The sequence below is a fragment of the Triturus cristatus genome, chromosome 10, assembly GCF_964204655.1.
Source record: "Triturus cristatus chromosome 10, aTriCri1.1, whole genome shotgun sequence".
Taxonomy (NCBI): Eukaryota; Metazoa; Chordata; class Amphibia; order Caudata; family Salamandridae; genus Triturus; species Triturus cristatus.
Genome location: NC_140593.1, coordinates 893024923 through 893047255, shown reverse-complemented (window position 1 = coordinate 893047255; position 22333 = coordinate 893024923). Strand labels below are relative to the sequence as shown.

General features: G+C 48.4%; 1 protein-coding gene across 3 annotated transcripts in view; it reads left to right on the top strand.

The window, feature by feature from the left end:
* SCAP (SREBF chaperone) overlaps nucleotides 1-22333 on the top strand; it is a 654188-nt gene that overhangs the window by 499406 nt on the left and 132449 nt on the right. For all 3 annotated transcript variants that reach the window (XM_085628619.1, XM_085628621.1, XM_085628620.1), the window contains exons 15-16: nucleotides 6243-6444; nucleotides 15029-15144. In XM_085628619.1, the coding sequence (XP_085484745.1) occupies nucleotides 6243-6444; nucleotides 15029-15144 (318 nt within the window). The remainder of the gene's footprint in view (nucleotides 1-6242; nucleotides 6445-15028; nucleotides 15145-22333) is intronic.

Genomic DNA, 22333 nt, shown 5'->3' with positions numbered 1-22333 from the left:
TATTAGATATGGAAATTATACCGTCCTTGGACAGTGATCACAATTCATTATGTATGCTCTTAAGTAACAACTGGACAGTTTCCAGGTCCCATAATGTAGTGAGACTGCCAACAAAAGAAGTGGTGCCTTCTAACTGTAATCGACGCCTTAAATGGCACAAGATCTCACATGAGGAGGACAAACTGTGCAATATAAGAGACCTGATAAAACAAAAGTCCTTGGAGTTGGATCTGTTCAGGGAGACCCTTGAGGGAGTCCAGAACTCTTCCCTTCCAAATTTCTATCAAGAATTCATTGAAAAGTTGGGAATGTTTTTTTCCACAACGGGGCCCTGCATGTATAAAAAAAAACCTTTAGGCCCTCCAATTTGTGGTACACAAGTGCATGCAGGGGAAAGAGACGCATGCTATCTGTGGCCCTTCAAAGCAACAACACCTCTTCTGTTAGATCTGCTAGGAAAGAGTATGCCAGGACAATTGAGCAAGCCAAGCGTAGTTGGGAAGAAGCGCATTGGCAGGATCTCAAATCTGCCTCCCTTCTGAAAGATGCCACACTGTTCTGGGGCCTCATTGATAGAGGCAGTCGCAAGGGCGTCGATCCGATGCCTAACCATATCACGGAACAGCAATGGCATTCACATTTCCTTGGTTTGTACTGTGACGGTGACAGCCCCTTATCCACTAATTGCGAGAAGCCCTCCCCATCTTTGGAGGACCCCTTGTTAGATACTATGCCTGAGGCTGTTAGCTCACCTGACCTTTTTTCGATCAATGAGGTTTCCCTTGCTATCACTGGGTTAGCTGCAGGAAAGGCGGCGGGACCTGACGGCATCCCCAGCGATCTCCTCCTGCTAGAACCAAAGCTATGGGCTGATTTGATCTTGCTCATATTGAACTTAGTTGCTAGAGGTCACCCTGTCCCGGATTCTTGGAAGGGTGCTGAAGTGGTAGCTATATTTAAAAAGGGGAACTGGGAGGATCCGGCCAACTACAGGCCAATTAGTCTAATCGACGTAATACAGAAGGTGATTGGCAGGGTTCTCCTCATGAGGGTAAGGTCGTGGATGGACAAGGGCAGTGTGCTCTCGCATTTCCAGGCGGGATTTAGACAGAGGGTGGGCACGATGGATCAGGTCTTTCGTTTCTATATGATCTATTGGAAAGTAGTGGTCCTCGGGAAAGGTAGCCTATATTTGGCTTTTATCGATCTTAAGACCGCGTTTGACCTGATCCTTCGTGCCAAGCTCTGGCAGGTGTTGTCCGACCTGGGTTTTCCATCTTTGATCCTTGATGTTACCAAGCGTCTCCACGAGGGGAACTACGCCAAAATTAGGTGGGGCAATCAGGGCCAGCTGACAGAAAGGGTGGCAGTGAATAGGGGAGTACGCCAGGGTTGCGTGCTGGCTCCAACTTTGTTTTCTCTCTTCATAAATGGGGTGGTTGACCATTTGAGAGAGGATCCATCTGATGCCCTAACCCTGCCAGGGGAGAAATCTCCTACTCTCCTCTTCGCTGATGACACCCTTCTGATGTCTAAAAGTCCAAGTGGTCTGCAAAAACTGCTCGATAGGTTTAGCAAGTTTTGCGATGCACGGCGTTTAGTGATAAATACCACCAAAACAAAACTAATGACACTATCCCCATCCAAACGTTTCAGGAATGGGATCACACTCAATGGCATGCCACTAGATATTGTAGATTCCTTTGATTACTTGGGCATTAGGATCAACAATAAGATGAAATGGAACAGCCATCTAGCGAAAATGCTCCTTAACCATAAGAGGGTGGCGGGGGCAATTTTAAGAGAGCAGCGACTTTCCCTTAGCAGACCAGTTGTTCCGGCCCTTGTGGTCTACGACGGGAAGGCTTTACCCTCAGCACTATACGGGGCGGTGCTATGGGGGTTTGAGAATATCAGTGACCTGGAGGGATCCGAGAATCATTTCTACAGAGGACTGGTTTTTCTACCATCTTCTAACCCCTTGATACCGCTTCGTGGTGATCTGGGTAAACGCTCTATCAAGGACATAGCAAGATTGCGCCCGTTGCTCTTCTGGGTTCGCTTGAGAAACACCCCTGAACTGGCCAGCTATGCTGCTGCCTTGAATGAGATTATCAACTTGGATACAGGCAACAAGATAAAATGGATCTGCAATCTAAAACAGCTGGCCATAGAAATCGGTTTTGGGGAGGCATGGGCCAGCCAGATTCCACCCGCAAAGCAAATTATTAAAAAAGCTTATTGGGATTGGGTGAAGGGAGAGGAAGATCGAAATCCCAATCGAGGGATCCTTACTGATCAGTTCCGGGAGCACAAGCCTGACATTAAAACTGAGCAGTATCTCGACTTTATACAATCTCCACGAGATAGAACACTCTACATGAAGCTCAGGTTAGGAACCCTCCCGCTCAATGTCTTGGTGGTGGGCTGGAAAAAACAGAGCGTAACACCTGCCAACTGCCCTGGGTGTTGTGCCCCCAATGAATCCATCTCCCATTTCCTCTTTGCGTGCCCGGCTTATAGGGCGGCAAGGAGGAAATGGCTTAGCCCAATCTGCAGAAATTTGGGTTTTTTGGATTTTAGGGTGGCGTTGCGCTCTATTCTAACCGATACCTCTTCCCTTGCCATGGTTTGTGGGGTAGCTAAATTTTTGGGGTGTGCCTGGTTGACGCGTACCAAATTGTTGAGGCCTAATAAGAGTTAGGCCTTTAGAGTGACATGTGTATTTTGCTCTGTCAAATCAGGAAGTGATTTTTATGGCCTTTTTATCTGTATATACTCTTTTTTTTATTTTATTTTTTATTCTATTTTTATATTGTCACATGCTGTATAATGATGGACTTTTATTGATTATTGATGAATTAATTATGTTCGTACTTTTATATTTTTATATCGAATAAAGTGTGTTATACATGTAGGTTCTTTTGGCTTTTTTATAGTTAACGGATCAGCCTTCTTTCCTTAAATCACCCGTTGGGATGCATTTTTGAAGTTTTGCAACATTTGTTTCCATCCTCCCCATTTATTATGTGTCAGTCCCTACTTAATTTGCTCCTCACCTTATTGATGTGCACTCCTTTTGAACTACTGCACAGCTGCCTACTAGGATTTCTCACCCTTAAGACCATCTTGTGTGAGTAAACCGCAAGTCCTCCTCAACAAGCCAATCACAACTTTCTTCCCAGACAAGGTGGTTCTTAGAACTTGCACCTCCCTTCTTCTGAAAGTGGCACTGGCCAAGAAGGAGCCCTTGGAATGTTTGGGGGCTCATTCCACCAGAGCCAAGTCTGCTACCACTACATTGGCATGCGAAATGCCTGTTACGGGTACTTGCTAGGCTGCTACATGGGTGTCACTCTGTGCGTTTACAAATCACTACTGTTTGGGCAGACAGGTCTGTCGAGAGGGGCATTTGCTGTTGGACTCTACGTCTAGGGGGGCATGGACAGCCTAGAAAGGGCACGAGTGACACCTGTATGCAGTTCCATGCATCATTTATTGAGCTGAACGACGTTTGCGCAGATTTGCCAGCGCCACCTACTGCAGCACACTGGTGCTGCTTAAAAAGTTTCCAGATCCTGTCTGACATCTGCGGAAGATTGAAAAAGTGAGAAAAGAATCTATCAGAAAGAACATTACCGAAGGTATGTAACAGGTTAATCACTTCTGCAGCAGAACGACGTTGGCATGGAGCCACATGATGCCTCCTGCAAGCATGCAGGAGTTCTGCTCTAAAAGTTTCCAGACCCAGTCTGAATCTTGGGAAATATTCACAAAGTGAGAAATATCTTGTTAGATAGTTTGCTCCAGATAGATCATCACCGAAGATAATTCAATTGTTCAATAGTCTGCTATTTTTGGCCTAAACATCTTGATACCTGCACCCTAGGGAGATGATGCAGGATAATGCAAGCCAATTAAGTACTTTTTAGGTCTCGCCTAGCGTCGTAGCGCATGCGCTGCGAGATCTATTGTCGTCTGGTTGCTTACGAAAGTGGGGTGGAAGCACTGCCTCTACTTTTCATTGGCTCGCGTCACACTTTGCTAAACGCGCGCTTTTGATTTGCAGTGAGGCTTTTTGGTCGCCTCCCTGTCTCTTTTCCGGCTAGCCCACCCAGACTGGATATTTTGCTTGCGCACGGCGTCTCTTTTGCTCGCGCACGGCGTCTCTTCCGCCTTGTTTTTCTTTCTTCAGACAGCTTCTCTGTCCTGTCTCCAAACGCTCGCTCCTGGCGCATCATCCAGACACACGACAAGAGGCAGAACAGGACATGGCCGCAAATGCCCCGCCCGCCCCGCCCCTGCCCCCCAGAACAGGCTTCCGAAAATAGCAGTGAGCTTAAGCAAGCAGAGCAGTGTAAATTCAAGCAGACCATAGATACAGAAACTAGCTCAGCTCACCAGCTGCTGCAGACAGAATGATTTGGTGGCCATGCTAAAACTTCATTTTTCCCCTTCCAAAAGCTACTTGACCGCGCGGCCGCCCTTGTTGTAATTTAGTCTGTTTTATATCAGTGTTTCACATATCAATGAGCAAACAGAAATAACGGATGGCCATTTCTGGTTGAGCAATGCTACTGTTTGTGCGCATGTGAGAGGAGGTGCTAAACTTAAGGAACGTTTAAAAGTGTGTGCACATTCCCCAGTCTCCATCCATTACGGGGGCCACTCCTGGGGTGTCAGGATGGAACATCATGGGCGGAATTCGCACCCCACAGCATGTATCTGTCTGCTGCAGACATACCTAAAAAGGGAGGCGTGCACTGGACAGGCAGCATTGCAAAGCCCAGGTGAGTGTCAGCGCTGCATTTACTTTCACTGCAGCTTGTGTGGTCGCGCTGCAAGATGTCGGCATTGCAAAGTTGCAACTAGGGTCGGCTGATATCCAGGTGTTTCCAGAGGCGGATCTGCCACCGGTGAAGCAGGTAGAGTGGCACCGGGGCCCAAAGGCTTGAAGTGCCCACTGAACTTTTGAGTTTTGCTGTAATTTATACAAATTCAAATATCAGTGGGTGCACTACTGGCATGTTCCTCTCCTAGAAGTGTTCAATAAAGTGCGATGTGTTGTGCTTGGACTTTACTCTCGCCGCTGTACCGGGCATACCACTACAGCACCGGTCACCTCCACCCACGAAGCCTGGGAGGACAACAGGGGGTTTTACTTTTTCTTTCACTTGAGAGCATTACGGTTTCACTAAATTTGCACAGGATATCCATCATTCACTTTGCAGCTACGTTGGTGAAAATTCCAGTTCACTAGTCACACAAGGTCTGCACAGCCAGCAGCTGAACTACAGCTGAGAGTCCAGCTGCATCTTGGCTCTTGTTAAAAAAAATATATATAGACACGGCTCCCTATGCCTAGGACCGACCCCTGTTCTGTCTGGCAGCGACCGCAGAGATCACCAGATCAGTCCCTGCCCGTCTCCGTAATGTAAACAATGCACAGCCAGGCCTTTATATCAACACTACTGGCTATGTAGCCTAACTGCAGCTGCAGATTTACCCAAAGCAGCGCTTTGATCTTCTTCCTACAGCCATTTCATTCCTCCGCACGGTCCAGTTAATGGCAAATTTCACATTCTTCGAAAAACACCACCAGACCAAGGGCCAGCTGATTATCCATCCAAAAAACCCATTTCCCAAGCATTCTTCCCTAGCTACTGTTTCCAAAAATAAATATTACTCCCCCCCCCCCCCCCCCCCGACCCCTCCAATGCCATAATTTTAAGGAAGAACCAGTATTTATAAACAGTGTTTAGGCGCATTTTGAAACAATATGCCCTATAGAACCTAATTGAGTCCTAATCTCGCCAACCATGCATCCCTGTTTCCAATCTAACCTACGGACCTACCAGCTCCCACAGACTGAAGTCCGTCCGCCATCGTAATGAGCCCCTAAGTCTTGTTTGCACCCTTTCTCCAAAACATCCAATAGGATGAATACAGGGATCTGTGAAGATATATACAGATATTGGTCAACTATTTTGTGTGTAATTTCAGTATACTACGCTAGGCATTCCAGTGCTCATCGGTAGACTGATGCTAAATGTTTTTCATTCTTCTTTTTATAAGATGACATGAAGATACTAATTGTTACATGTTCAAATGTCAAAGTATTCGCAGATTCTTCATAATTCTATTATTGAAAAATTACTTGTTTACAATTTTATTTACATTGAGCAAACTGATATTTTGCTTGTGGTATTGTTACTGAGTAATCTTTATTTTTTAAACTCTAGGGTGGCTGCTCTTGGACTTGCCTCTGGAATCCTGCTCGTCCTTCTGCTATTCTGTTTATATAGAGTGCTGTGCCCTAAGAACTATGGCCAGAATGGCCACTCACACAACCGTAGAAAGCGGGTTGACCTTCCTTGTGATGACTATGGGTATTCTCCTCCCGTCACAGAAATCGTCCCCCTAGTTCTCAGGGGCCACATCATGGTATGTTTGTTTGGTGATGGTCAAAGAGTAAATGTGTGTTGAGTGTTTTTCTGTTTATATTTTGAATAGTAGTACTTGATTAGTGCAAGTTCATACATTGTTTCTCATGAAGCATTATACTTTTTTGTGCAAGAGATCCTGTACTGGGTAACTGGTTTGTCATAGAGCACATAATAATGTTCAAGCAACTTTGCCAAGTATGTAAGGCCATCCATAACCGGATTATCTTCACAACTAGTTCCTTCTTTATACCATTTATGGTAAATAAAGATCATTTACTTCCTTACCAGATGTGTCTGGGAATTAAAGATACTTATATTGCAAGGGAGACTGATACAAGCCTATGGTATAACTGCATAAAATGCTTCTACCCAAGCATCCTGTGAATCCTACAAAAATCTTAAGACTTCCCTCTTAAGGAAAGCCATTGTATAAACATATCTACTTTATTGAAGACCAAGCAGTACCACCTAGGGCATTTGACCAGCGCTGAACATGTAATCTGTTCTATAATTATCAATACTGAGATCTAAAATGATTTTCATGTGGGACAAGACCAGTGTTGTGTAGTTACTAAAAATACATAGAGTTTGCACGTTTAGACAATATAAACTAAGGGATTGGTGTCCAGACTGATTCTAGACACCCCCAAAGGATATGTTAGCCTTTAGAGCAGCTAGTTCACAGTGCTTCCATAAGCCCCCTAACCTTACCAAGGAGCGAGTCGTTTCTGGCAACTATCGAACATGACAACCCTTGATCCTTCAGGGATCGTGGAAATAGTGCAGTACTTTTTCGCTCAGTCAATCCTGCTCACTTAGTCTCAGAGAGATACACAGAATAAATGATAGGAACATTTTTCAATAAGCATTCTAGTATGAAACTTGTTTGCTGCGACAACCATTAGACAGAAGCAGAGGTATAAGATTACAGGCTCACACAGAGTAAAGAAATGGTAGAAATCTACCATGGTGCTAAAACAGTGAATAGATGCAGGTATATATACATGACAGTAATCAAGTATCCTCCTACGATGCAAACCCTACCTAAGTGTACAAAGCATGTATGTAGGTATAAAGCCAAGAATCCTCTAGGAAAGAGCCAACCCCATTACCTGATGGGAGAGAACGAGGGACCCTGTCTTGGTCTAGAGTTGGACACCACGCAAGGGATGTCAGACCACTGCGTGCAGGGACCTCAGTGTCTTGTATCAGAATGGAAGCTTCTCTTCTGTCTATCTGGTGTAGGTATGGTTCTTTTATACCATAAAGATAGCCTTTGGGGTTTTTAACACAATCAATATGTTGTGAGTACGATTATGCAAATGAGTCTAGAACAGCCTGCAATAATGCAAAGTAATTCTTTCGCCCTAGGATGAAGAATACCATGACTTTTATACAGAGTATGTTACTCCTGTTATGTACGTCATGTGCAGGGGACTGTTCTAAGAATCCTCATGCATAATAAGTGAGGCTAGTTTCAAGGAAAACGATCAACATTTATTCAGCACGTAACAAAGGGTCAGTGCTAGAACCGTTATGCAGAGCAAGGTAGGACAAATGTAGGTGAAAGGTCATTTAGCTATTTAGGCCTCTATTGGGGTACATAACACCAGAGGACATGTGTCAGAGTCCCTGTTATCCCCACATCCCCTCCAACATCTCAGATTTTCACTCTGCCCTATTTGTGCTAATCATGTTGGAGTGTACACGGTATTGCATTCTTTTTTAAATTCACTTCTTTTTATTTATTTGTTGTACCCAAAAACAACAAAATAACACATCCCACCGTGGCACAAATAAGGTTTATCAGTTCTTCCAGATAGTCTTGTACAGTTGTCATCAGAGCCTTACTATTACAGTAGAGAAGGCAAGGACTGAAATCTGGAGCAGTTCCTCACTCACAGAACTAACTTAAGACAAAATCCTAAACTTACTACCATTTTGGTATTCACAGAAAGCACTTACTCATTTTGATATTCACAGAAGGCACTTAGTCATTTCAGTATTCACAGAAGTTAGGAGTCCTAACTTTAGGACTCCTAAATGCCTTCTGTGAATACCGAAAGTCTTAAAGTTATTCTTCTCAGTTTAGGAGCCCTAAAGTTAGGACTCCTAACTTTGCTACTCCGGTCCCGACTCCCCAGGTCCCCGAGGGATCCAGGCCTGGATCTCTGTCGGCGCCGGTCGACCTCACGGCGCCGACACCGGTTCCACCTCCGGAGCCATCTCCGGACGACGCCGTTCCCCGGTTTAGCCCCTGTCCGGACGCAGCGCCGCCTGGCGCCGCACCCGACGCCGATGGATGAGCGTTTCATCTACCATCCGGCTCCGATCGTTCCTCCTGTTTATCAGGAATCGGATGACGGGGGCGACTGGGAGGGGTCTGAGGACCCTATGGCCCTCCAGGGTCAACTTTCACAGGACTGGGCAGACGAACTGGGGGATGCCAGTGGTCTGGACACTTCGCCGGACGCTGGTTTCATCTCTCCTCCGACTGTGGCTTCGGAGGAAGGTGCAGCTTTTTCAGTGGTGCTGCGCAAGGCGGCCAAAGCCCTGGGGCTCGAGTTGCCTGCTGTGGCCGTGAGGACTAATCTCCTCATAGAGGTGCTTCAACCCTCAGCAAGCTCCACAGCTGCAGTTCAATGAGGCCCTCAGGGCACTTGGTCCAAGCCCTCCACAGTTCCTCCTGTGGATCGGAACGTGGCCCGGCGCCACTGCCTTGCTCCGGGCGACCCCAGTTTCCTGTCCCAACACCCCACCCCGAGAGCCTGGTTATCCAGGCCTCCACTTCCCAATCCTCCTTCCCGTCCGCTCCTCCGGATCGGGAATCCAAGAGGCTGGAACAGTTCGGAAAGAAACTGTTCTCTTCCCTGAGTTTGGGCCTGCGGTCTTTGAACACCGCTTACCTCTTGGACCGTTTCTTCCACTCTCTGTGGGATGCGGTGGAGGACGTGCTGCCACTGTGTCCGGAGGAGGCCCGGACACGTCTCTCCCAGGCACTTGCTGACTGACGAGATGCAGCGCGACATGCCATATGGTGTGGACTTGACACCACGGACTCGCTGGGTAGGGCGATTTCCACCACGGTGGCGCTCCGGCGCCACGCCTTGCTGAGGTCCACGTCTTTTTCGGGGGATGTCCAGAGTACCCTCATGGATATGCCCTTTGATGGCGCTCGCCTTTTTGGTGAGAAGGCGGATAGTGCGCTGGCTCATTTTAAGGACTCCCGGGCTACGGCCACGTCCTTGGGTCTCTCGGCCCCACGGCCGCACACTTCCGCCTTTCGCCTCTTTCGTGGCCAAGGAATGGGCACTTCCTCACGTCAGCCTAGCCACCGGCCGCAGAACCAACCTGCACGAGGTCGCGGACGTGGGTTCCGCCGTGGCGGTTCTAGAGGACAACACGGTCAGTCCACATCCACCCCGGCAGCATCCGCCTCAAAGCCCTCCTAGTCCGAGCTTTCAGGCCCATTCCACGCCAGTGGGCGGCAGAGTTCGCCATCACCTGCTCCACTGGCGCTCCATCACTTCGGACAGGTGGGTGCTGCAAATCGTCTGAAGGGGCTACTCCCTCCCCTTCGAGACGACCCCTCCAGCCATGCCACTGCAGTGCCTCCGTATATCGGAGGATCACTTGAATCTTCTGCGGGAGGAAGTTACGGCCCTCTTGGCCAAAGAGGCCGTCGAGCACGTTCCTGGTCCAGAAGTAGGCCGTGGTTGCTATTCCCACTACTTTCTGGTTCCCAAGAAGGGCAAAGGGGGCCTACGCCCTATCTTGGACCTCAGGAGCGTCAACACCTTCCTCCGGAAGGAACGGTTCAAGATGCTAACTTTAGCTCAGGTTCTGGCTGCCCTCGACCCTTGAGACTGGATGGTAGCGTTGGACTTGCAGGACGCCTATTTTCACATCCCCGTCCTGCCGGCCCACCGGCGTTACCTGCGGTTCACGGTGGGTCAGGAGCACTTTCAGTTCACCGTGCTCCCCTTCGGCCTCACCAGTGCCCCTCGGGTGTTCACGAAAGTGATGGCGGTGGTCGCAGCTCATCTGCGCAGATCGGGTGTTCCAGCCTTCCCCTATCTCGACGACTGGCTGTTGAAGGCGGGCTCGCCCCAGGAAGTCGTCTCCCACCTCCAGACTACGGCCGACCTGCATTTGCTGGGGTTCTCCATCAACGTGCCGAAGTCACACCTGAGTCCCTCCCAGAAGCTCCTCTTCGTCTCGATTCGGCGCAGTTCCGGGCTTATCCTCCGGAACAGCGGGTCCGGGATATTCAGGCTCTGATTCCCATCTTTCGGCCTCTATCCTGGGTTTCGGTCAGGTTGGTGCTGCGGCTTCTGGGGCTGATGGCCTCCTGCATCCTGTTGGTGCATTACGCCAGGTGGCGAATGCGGGCTCTGCAGTGGGACCTGAAGTTTCAGTGGGCCCAGCATCGATGCAACCTGTCCGACCATGTCTTGATCTCGGAGGGCACTGCGAAACAGTTGCAGTGGTGGCTCACGGACCGCGATTGGGTCAGCGGCAGATGCCTCTCCCTACCCCAACCGGAGCACGTAGTAGTGACGGACGCGTCCCTCCTGGGATGGGGGGGCCACATGGGAGAGGCGGAGATCAGAGGACTCTGGTCTCCAGCGGAGGCTCATCTCCATATCAACCTTTTGGAGCTGAGAGCAATCCGGCTTGCACTGAAAGCCTTCCTTCCCTCTGTCCGTGGGAAGTGTCGTGCAGGTGTTCACGGACAACACCACCACCATGTGGTATTGCAACAAACAGGGCGGGGTGGGGTCGTGGACCCTTTGTCAGGAGGCTCTGCGCCTCTGGACATGGCTGGAACACCAGGGCATCACCCTGGTGGTTCAACATCTGGCGGGCTCTCTGAACGCCAGAGCAGACGAACTCAGCCGCTGGTGCATGATGGATCGCGAATGGCGTCTGAACTCGGACATGGCGCAAGGTCTCTTTCTGCAGTGGGGAGAGCCTTGGTTAGATCTATTCGCCACCGAAGAGAACGAGCAATGTCAGCAGTTCTGCGCGTTGGAATTTCCAAGGCAGCACTCACTCGGAGATGCTTTTCGTCGCCAGTGGAGTTGTGGTCTGTTGTACGCCTTTCCGCCTATACCACTTCTGCCCAGAGTGCAGATGAAGATCAGGCGCGACCGGGCCCAAGTTATCTTAGTGGCTCCGGATTGGGCACGAAGGTTCTGGTATCCCGAGCTACTCAGTATGTCAATCGATCCCCCGATACGCCTGCCTCTTCAGGAGGACCTTCTGTCGCAGCAGCAGGGGACGGTCCTCCACCCGAACCTGTCCAGCCTCCACCTCCATGCGTGGAGATTGAACGGCGGCAGTTGATGCCATTTGACTTGCCTCCTAAAGTCTGTGATGTCATTCTGGCAGCCAGGCGTCCCTCCACAAAGACGGTATACGCCTGCCGGTGGAACAAATTTGTGGCATGGTGCACAGCAAAGGCTGTGGATCCCCTTTCCGCCCCTCTTTCTGAGGTTCTACTCTTTCTTCTTTCTTTGGCCCAGCAGGGCTCTGCTTTGGGCACCTTGAAAGGTTATCTTGCTGCAATCTCTGCCTTCTTACGGCTTCCTGATCAGCCTTCTCTTTTCAAGTCCCTTGTTGTTTCCCGTTTTCTCAAAGGCATTACTCACATGTTCCCTCCTGTCCCCTTCGTAATGCCTCAGTGGGACTTGAATCTTGTTCTGACCTTTCTGATGTGCGCTCCTTTTGAGCCTCTTCACAATTGTCCCATTCGTCTTCTGACCCTGAAAACTGCTTTCCTGGTAGCTATCACCTCGGCTAGACGGGTGAGTGAGCTCCAGGCTCTGTCATCTACGCCTCCCTTTCTTTCTGTTCATCCGGACAAGGTTGTCCTCCGGCCTCGTTCTCTTTTCTTCCGAAAGTGGTGACCCCCTTTCACATCGGGCAATCTGTCAAGTTGCCCACCTTCTTTCCGCCTCCGCATCCTTCAAAAGAGGAAGAGAGGCTCCACCGTCTGGACCCAAAACGGGCGCTGTCCTTTTGTTTGGACCGCACCAAACAGTTCCGGGTGGACGACCAACTTTTTGTTGGATACGTAGGAGCTAAGAAGGGAAAAGCGGTACACAAACGGACCACCTCACGGTGGGTCGTGTTGTGTATTAAACTTTGTTACTCCTTGGCAAAAAAGGACCCTCCTGTTGGGTTGAGGGCCCATTCCACCCGGGCCACAGCGGCTACTACTGCCCTGGGCCGGGGAGGTCCCTTGCGGGACATCTGTCAGGCGGCGACGTGGGCTTCACTGCACACGTTTGCCAAGCACTATTGCCTGGACAGCCAAGTCCGGAGAGATGGCTACTTTGGCCGTTCTGTTCTCCAGGACTTTCTGGTGTGATCTTGGTTCGCAGACCCACCACCGGGGTTGGTATTGCTGGGGTATCTATTCTAAGGTGAGGAATCTAACTAACGTGTTTCTTTCAGAGGAACAAGTTACTTACTTTCGGTAACGATGTATCTGTAAGAAACATTAGTTAGTTAGATTCCTCACCGACCCACCCATCCTCCCTGTTCTGCGAACTGACATCTAGGGTTAAGGTTATCCTTTTCAGGGCCCTAGATTTTTTGGCACCAGTGTCGGTCTCTTGCATGGCTCTGCGTTCCTGGCGCGGACAGCTATGTACAAGACCTGACGTCAGTGCGCGAGGGCGGCGTCTAAGTACTCCGACGTCATTCCGGCGCACGACGCCAACGACGGACGCGGAGCCGCAGACGACGCCTAGCGACGCGCAAGGGGTATTGCTACAAAAATCTTTCCGGATCCAGCCTGACGCCTGGGGATATTCTAAGGTGAGGAATCTAACTAACTAATGTTTCTTACAGATACATCGTTACCGAAGGTAAGTAACTTGTTCTTCTAGCACACAACGTAAATGTCTGCAAATGAACTGTGCAAATATTTCAGAAGATAGCAGAATTAGTAAATCACTATTGAAGGACATTAGTTTGTAATTCTGAAGTGTGGTGAAAACAAATAAATGCACTAGGTGTTGACATTTCCACACAGTATCGCTTGTGCACTGTATAGTTTTATCATTAAAACGGTATGTCTGTGCAATGTAATGGTCATTTTGATTGAAAATGTGTTGTCTGTAATGTCAGTGCGCTACCACACCCTCTACTCCATTACATTTGATTCCCCTCTACACTAAGCTTCAACACTCTACTCTGCGCCACAACACTCTACTCCTTGCCACTCTACTCTGCACCAGTCTAACTCACTGCGCCACTCTAACCCACTCTGCGCCACTCTACTCTACTTTATGCCACTGTATCGCGCTTCAATCTAGGCCACTCTACGCTGCTGCATTCTACTCCACTCTACTCCATTCCATCCTTTGACACTCTAGGACACTTCACTCTGTAACACTACACAACATATCACCCAACTCTACGACACTTCACTTCTCTCTTCCCCCCTCCGCTCTGTCACTCCACTCTGATACTTCACTCCACTCTTTGCCACTCCAAGGCACTCTACTCCACCGACACTCCACTTTACCCCACTCAACGACACTCTACTCGAGTTCACTCTATACCATCCACTTTGACAGTCTACCCTAGTCCACGAAACTCCATTGTATGACACTTTACTCTATAACACTCTACTCCAGTCTGCAGCCTTCCACTCTGCACCCCTCCACACCCCTCCTTTCTGCCGCCCACCCCTCCACTCCACAACACTTTACGCCACGACACGCTATGCCACAACTCTACTTTATTCTGTCACTCCTCTCTGCACCACTTAGCTCTGCACCACTTAGCTCTGCACCACTTAGCTCTGCACCACTTAGCTCTGCACCACTTAGCTCTGCACCACTTAGCTCTGCACCACTTAGCTCTGCACCACTTAGCTCTGCACCACTTAGCTCTGCACCACTTCGCTCTGCACCACTTCCTTCTGCACAACTTCACTCCACTCTACGACATTCCACTCTGTGCCACTCCACTCCCTCTCCTCTACACCATTAATGTTTAACCACACTGGTGTACAGCATAGCTAAAAACATATTGGCAAGCCAATAGCTCTTGTATGGGCTAGACCTATGGCTTTGCCAGAGCTCGTTTAATTCTGGACTTCCTGCTCCATAGCCAAGCTGCAGTTTGTCAAACAGTGGCCTTGGTTCTAATCCTAGCTTTCCCTGCCATTACCCATTGTATAATTCTCTGTATATTTGGTCATCGCTGCTCTCTTAGAGTGCAGGACATCTGAACTCACTTTTGAGGGTAATTGGTGTACTTTATAGATTTCATTCATCTTTCCTTACCTGCAAACACAAAACCATAGAAACTGGCTAAACGTTTATTAACTGCTACAAAAAAACTGGACATTTCCATTTCCAGTGTTGGCTCTTCCACATGTTTTGAACAATCCCTGCTGTGAGATGTGAGGTGCTTGACATTGGCATGTGAAAGGGAATGTTGTAGGAAGTGTGACAGTGATGTGCTGCAGATGTAGTGTATGGAGTTGAAAAAGCTGAACTTCACCCCAGGTTGTATTTTTGCTGACTTGTGCTGCCAATAACTGCATGCTTCTCTTGCAGGATATAGAGTGTCTCGCCAGTGATGGGATGCTGCTTGTGAGCTGCTGTCTGGCCGGGCAAATCAGAGTATGGGATGCCCAGACTGGAGACTGCCTCACTGTCCTCCCAAAACAAGGGTAGGTGATGGTTATGCCCATATGGGGCACGGGGAGCTCATTATATGGTGCAAGGACTGCTGAGACTGGTAGATTATCATCTCAAGAGCTAGAAACATGGGCATCATACACACAGTTGGGTTGCTAACACAGATGGCATTCGGGCCACTGAGACAGAAGACAGTCCCTCATTCTGAAACAAGGGTAGATGATCTCTATGAACACCAGGGGTGTTACGAAGGATTGAATAGCACAGGCTGGTGAGAATGGAGGGTGCTGTATTGTCCTCCTGAAACGTAGGTAGGTGAACATTGTACACATACACGCACAAATGAGTCTCTCATTTGGAGAAGATCTTTCTGTTCTTTTATCCTGTTTAATTGTGCTTCATAGACACTAGAATGTAGCGAGCTACTGAGGGTTAAGATTGCTCATCCAGATCAGGATCATCACTTAGTTCAGTGCCTTGTGGGATGTACTGTAAAAAAGATAATGCATCTGGAATATGATTTGGCAGCTGCAGTAAATACCATCTGGGGTAGGTTGTGTTTTATTATCAAGCATTTGCTATCCTGCCCACTTAAGCAGAATTTCTAGCTTAGTTGGTGTTCAATTGCAAAAATGTCTAATATATCAGTAGGATCACTTTGTCCAGTGTGCCTAATTCTCTTTACCTTTTTTATGAACTACTATTCAAAGCACTGATTCAATGTGGAAAAAATATACAATACATTTAGACATAAGAGAAGACAGCGTGTGTTATCCTAAAAATCTTTCATGTATCCTGCCCTTCCCGACAAAAGGCATACCGATACTTCCATCTGTAGCTTTAATTAGTTTTAAAGATCACAATAGGCTTCATGAATTTATTAGTACTCGCTCTGCAATGCTCTTGGGCTGCTTGCTGACTGTAAAATCCCTCGGGTAGTACAGTTGGTGAAGTACCTTATGCATGAGAATGGAGACAGAAGGGCAAACTCAAATAGTCATTAGAAAAACAGGGAGACTGAAGTACTCCTGTGGACTAATTCAAGATGTGATTGCCAATGCCTTAAACTACTGGTTGAAGGTTCCAGAGTAAAAGATGCCACTGGCTAAAGTAGGTTGACCCAGTGATCTTAAAGTAAAGGTAGAATACAATATACTTACCATGAGTGCTGCAACTGCTCAGCTCATCAAACCCTAACAGGCCCTTCTCCATTCTTTATTTCTTTGAACTCCTCCCAGAAGAAATCTGGGAATCATAAGTCTTGGGAAAACCGTCCTCTGATTAAAATGTCTTTGTTCCTCACTCCTGTCTTTGAAGTTTTTTAGAATTATATGTTCGAGGCATATGAGCTGCAGATTACACACTATGCATAGATCGCCATCTGGTGTTGGGCCCGGATGTTTGCACTTGTTTTTGTCCTGGAAAGTCTTTGGAAGTCTCGAGATAGGTGACTCCTCCTTTGGATCATAGTGCACATGGGCATCGGCTCCATCCTCAGAGTGTTTTTTTCAGCCATCGGGCTCGGATGTGTTTATCGCGCTCCAGTTCGGAACCGGAACCGTTTTTTTCTTTCGACGCGCAATCCTTCCCTTTTCGACGGTATTGTCTCGATCGCATTTTTCCAATCCACGCGACTCTCAACAACTTTGAAGTCTTTGATTCCGGTCGTCGACTAAGGCCTTCAGGCCTACCTGGGCCTTATCATTTGGCTCATGGAAAGGACGCCATTCAAAAAGTGTCCTCGATGTGGGCCGAAGTTTCCCCACACCGATCTGCATGAGGTCTGCAACCTCTGCCTCTCACCGGAGCACGAGGCCAGAGACTGTCCAGCTTGCGCCTCTTTCCGCTCCAAGAAGACTATTCGGGACTGACGAGCTAGAAGAACCATGGCTCACTCGTCTTCTTCGATCCCCAACGACATCTTCCAAGAGGTCGTCTATGTGCCAGAGCAGGGGCGGGTCGAAGAAGGCCTCGTCAGTGCCTCCGAAGCCTATGACTCGAGGTCGAGGGCATCACTCCAGCACAGAGGGTCGTGAGTACAGACGTCGACCCCGACCCCAACGCCCCCTCGACTCCATCCAAAAAGGCTTCGGTCACACCTTCACCTTTGGTCCCAGGTGCACATCGAGAGACTGCTTCCCATGCCCCGCCTCCGGGCCCGATAAAGAAGCCTACTAAGCCGTCAGGTGACTCGGGCTCGAGTCAGCCTACCCTCGGTGCCGAGAAACATCCATAGGCACCGAAAAAGAAGCAGTCCTCTTCCTCATCCACGCCGACCGCTGCTTCGACATCCAAGCACTTGGCGTCGAAGACTGGCACCGGCTCCTCAACAACACACTCGGAGCCGACCAAAAAACTGCCACCAAAGGGCCCGACTCCCATGCTTCGAAGCCGAAAAAGACCTCAGAACCGAGGAAACAGGTTCCATCAGCCAAAGACACTGCAAAACCGCACGGTTCCAAACCCAGAACCGCTACCGAGTTGGCGCCGAAAAAGCGTACGGAACCAACACCATCGGCACTGAAGGATCTGCCTCCCACAGAAGAACTGTTTCGCCCAGATCCTACCCAAAAAACTCTTGTAAAGGATCCTAAGCCTGGTCACTTGATGCTTAGCTTCAAGAAGCGACCACTAGATTCGCCTGCACCGGCTCCACGACCTAAAAAGAGAGATTTTGCTACCTCTCCATTAAGGATCCCTTCTTCTCTTCCTCCTCCTCACCGCTCTCCTACACCATCCCCTACTCCAGTAGATGATGATGATGATGATAACACCTCGGATGATGCAGGGGGAGGTGCGGACGATCAACCACTAGGGGACCCTAGTCCTACTGGCTGTCAGACCCCTGGGATGATTATAGCATCCCAGACATCCCTTACATCCCACAAGAGGACATCTATCCCTCCAGGCCTTCCCCCCCAGAGGACACTATCGGCTTTAACCAGCTCCTCCACAGAGCTGCCCAGTACCACAGCGTTGACCTACACACACACACCCCGTGGAGGAAGATTTTATCATGGACACTTTTGACACCACACAAAAGTCCACCTCAATTTTACCCCTGCTTAAGGGGGTCATTAAGCATGCACCAGATGTCTTTAAAGACCCGGTCAGCGCTCGAGTCATCAACCGTAGGATCGAAAAAAAGTATAAGGTTGCCCCTACTGATCCAACCTACATTAAAGACCCCGCACAACTAGACTCCCTTGTAGTCTTCAATGCGCTAAAAAGAGCCAATTCCCAATCATCAGGTGACGCACCACCACCAGATAAGGAGTCTAAACTCCTGGACGCCTTTGGCAAACGAACGGCGTCACAGGTGGCAAACATATGGCGCATTGCCAATACTCAAGCGCTGTTAGCTAGGTATGACAGGGCACATTATGATGAGCTTGAGTCCATAATGCAGCAGCTCCCAGACAGGTATAAAAATAGGGCCAATGAACTCATACAAGAAGGTAAAACCATTACTAACACCTCCATCCGTTGTGCCTTAGATGTAGCAGATACCACTTCAAGGGCAATAAACATCAGTGTTCTTCTGCGTAGGCATGCCTTGCTAACCATTCGATGAGCAACACCTATTTGGCCCTAATGTTGACGTATCCCTTGAAAAAATGAAGAAGGATACCGACACAGCTAAATCTATGGGAGCCTTGCAGTCGCCAGCTCCCAGGCGTTCCTTTCGTCGCTCATCCTTCAGGAGCACCCCCAGAGGCTACTCCTCGGATAGCCCCTCCACTTCTTACAAGGCTCCCACCCAATCCACCTTTACTGGAGGTTACCAAAGAGGTGGTTACAGGAAGAACAACAATAAAGGCAGAGGCAAAACCAACAACTCCCGCTCTGCCTCCACCCCCACCCAATGACTTGCCTCCACTTCCCCCAGACCACTCCACTCCAGTCGGGGGAAGACTCCAACAATTCCTTCCTGTTTGGACCAACATCACCTCAGACTGGTGGGTGTAACAGATAATTCAATCAGGTTACTGTCTTGAACTAACATCTACCCCTCTAAACATACCACCCAAACAGCGTCCAATGTCACAAGAACATTTGTTACTGCTAAAGCAGGAGGTTATCTCCCTCCTACAAAAAAGTGCAATAGAACCAGTTCCCCTGCACCAACAAAGCAAGGGAGTTTACTCCCTGTATTTTCTCATACCAAAGAAGGACGGCTCTCTAAGGCCTATTCTAGACCTCAGACCCCTAAACTTATACATACACTCAGACCATTTCCACATGATCACACTCCAACAGGTCCTTCCTCTGTTTTCACAGGGCGACTTCCTTGCTACCCTAGACCTCAAGGATGCCTATTTCCACATTCCCATTCACACCGCTCACAGGAAGTATCTCAGATTCGTAGTGGACGGTCAGCACTATCAATTCAAAGTACTCCCATTTGGAGTCACAACAGCACCACAAGTGTTTACCAAGTGCCTAGCGGTGGTCGCAGCACACCTAAGAAGACAGCACATTCACATCATATCTGGACGACTGGCTCATAAAAGCCAGCTCATACAACCAGTGTGTACAACACACTCACGCCACTATCCAACTACTCCACGACCTGGGGTTCACAGTAAACCACACCAAGTCCCATCTGCAACCGTTCCACACACAACAATACCTCAGTGCCACAATAGACACCTCAAAAGCATTAGCCTATCCCAGTCCCGCCAGGATAGCAAGCATGCAGGCTCTTCTCACCAAATTCCAACTGCAACACACTCTTCCAGCTCGAGTGTTCATGCAACTCATGGGGATGATGGCCTCTTGCATATTCATAGTGCCTCATGCAAGACTCCAGATGCGTCCTCTCCAAGAGTGCTTAACACGCAAATGGAACCAGGCGCAAGGTCAGTTAACCTATCTGGTGTTGGTAGGCGGTCGTATTTATTGCTCTCTGCAGTGGTGGAACACCAAGATCCTTTCGGAAGGACGACCGTTCCTAGAGTCGGTTCCTCAAATAGTTATCACAATGGACGCATCGCTCTCCAGCTGGGGAGCTCACCTACTACATCACACCATGCAGGGCAGGTGGACACCTCAACAAAAGTTACTACACAACAACCACCTGGAGTTACTAGCCATATTCCTAGCCTTAAAAGCATTTATCCGCACGGACAACATGACAGCCATGTACTACATACAAAAACAAGGCGGGACACACACTCTGCAGCTCTCTCAGCTAGCACAGAACATATGGAGGTGGGCTATACCTCAAAACATTTTTCTCCTAGCCCAACATGTCCCAGGAGTCCAAAACACCATAGACTATCTGTTGAGCCATCAAATACAACAGATCCACGAGTGGGAACTTCATCCGCAAGTTCTTCAAACGCCAAATGCCCAACCTTCGCCGCCAGATATCCACACCCATTGTCCAAAGGCAATGCGATATGGATGAACTGGTCAGGCAGATTTGCATACGTTTTTCCGCCTCTCCCACTCATTCCACTAGTGGTGCGCAAACTACAGCAACATTCCTTAACTCTCATCCTAATTGCTCCAACTTGGGCCAGACAACTGTGGTACACCACATTGCTGGAACTCTCCGTAGCACTAGAAGTTACACCTCTCTCCATGCCTCTTAACCCCGAACCATGGAGAGATCAGACACCCAGGCCCAGCTCAGCTCAACCTTGCGATCTGGCTCCTGAGGTCCTAGAATTCAGTTACCTTAACCTTCCCCCTGACTGTATGAACGTCATTAAAGAAGCTAGACGGCCTACCACTAGAGCATGCTATGCAGCCATGGGGAAACGTTTTGTGATATATTGCCATAACAACAACACCAATCCCCTAGATGTGTCTATCCAACACATTGTCTATTTACTACACCTCCAGAGATGCAACTTAGCTTACACTTCAATTAGACTGCATCTTGCTGCCATAGCAGCATATCTACAAAATAGACAACATCTATCACTTTTCAGAGTACCTGCCATAAAAACCTTTATGGAGGGCCTCAAAAGAGTAAATCCCCCCAGAGTACCACCTTCACCTGTGTGGAATTTAAACATTGTTCTCACAAGACTAATGGGTCCTCCATTTGAACCTCTACATAAATGTGAGCTACAATTCTTAACATGGAAAGTTGCTTTCCTAGAAGCCATTACTTCTTTACAAAGAGTTAGCGAACTACAAGCACTAACCATTCAGGAACCCTTTCTGCAGATGCATCATAATCAGGTTGTTCTCCAAACTAATCCTAAATTCCTTCCTAAAGTCATTTCGACCTTCCACCTCAATCAATCTGTGGAGCTGCCCGTATTCTTCTTGCAGCCACAAACAGTCGCAGAAAGAGATCTTCATACCTTAGATGTCAAAAGAGCATTGCTTTACTACATCGAGAGAACACAACCCTTTCGTAAGACCAAACAACTTTTTGTGTCTTTCTCACCACCACACAATGGCAACCCCATATCAAAATCTGGGATAGCTAGGTGGATTGTCAAATGCTTACAAATTTGCTACCACAAAGTAAAACGTACATTATCTGTTCCTCCTAAAGCCCACTCTACACGAAAGATAGGGGCTTCAATGGCATTTTTAGGGAACATTCCCTTAGATGATATCTGCAGAGCAGCTACATGGTGTACACCACACACATTCACAAAACACTATTGTGTAGATGTGCAAACTAAACAACAAGCTTGTGTGGGCTAGACTGTACTCAAAACACTATTTCAAACTACTGCAACAGATACTGGTAGTCGCCGCTAGGAGGGGATACTGCTATACAATCTATGCATAGTGTGTAATCTGCAGCTCATGTGCCTCGAACGGAATATGCTACTTACCAGTATGCATCTGTTCTTGGCATGTAGAGCTGCAGATCTACACACGCCCACCCGCCTCCCCGGCTACCTTTATCTGTTCCAGTATTATCTTATTTAGATACAGCATACATGGGCATCTTTCCTGTTTCTTACAAAGCTCCATAATTTCCCTGCTGGCGAAAAACAATCTGAGGATGGAGCCGATGCCCATGCACACTATGATCCAAAGGAGGAGTCACCTATCTCGTGACTTCCAAAGACATTCCAGGACAAAAACAAGTGCAAACATCTGGGCCCAACATCAGATGGCGATCTATGCATAGTGTGTAGATCTGCAGCTCTACATGCCAAGAACAGATACATACTGGTAAGTAGCATATTCCTTTTAGACAATCTTGGAGGCTGCCAGGCTTGCTCGCTGAGGCAGACCAAT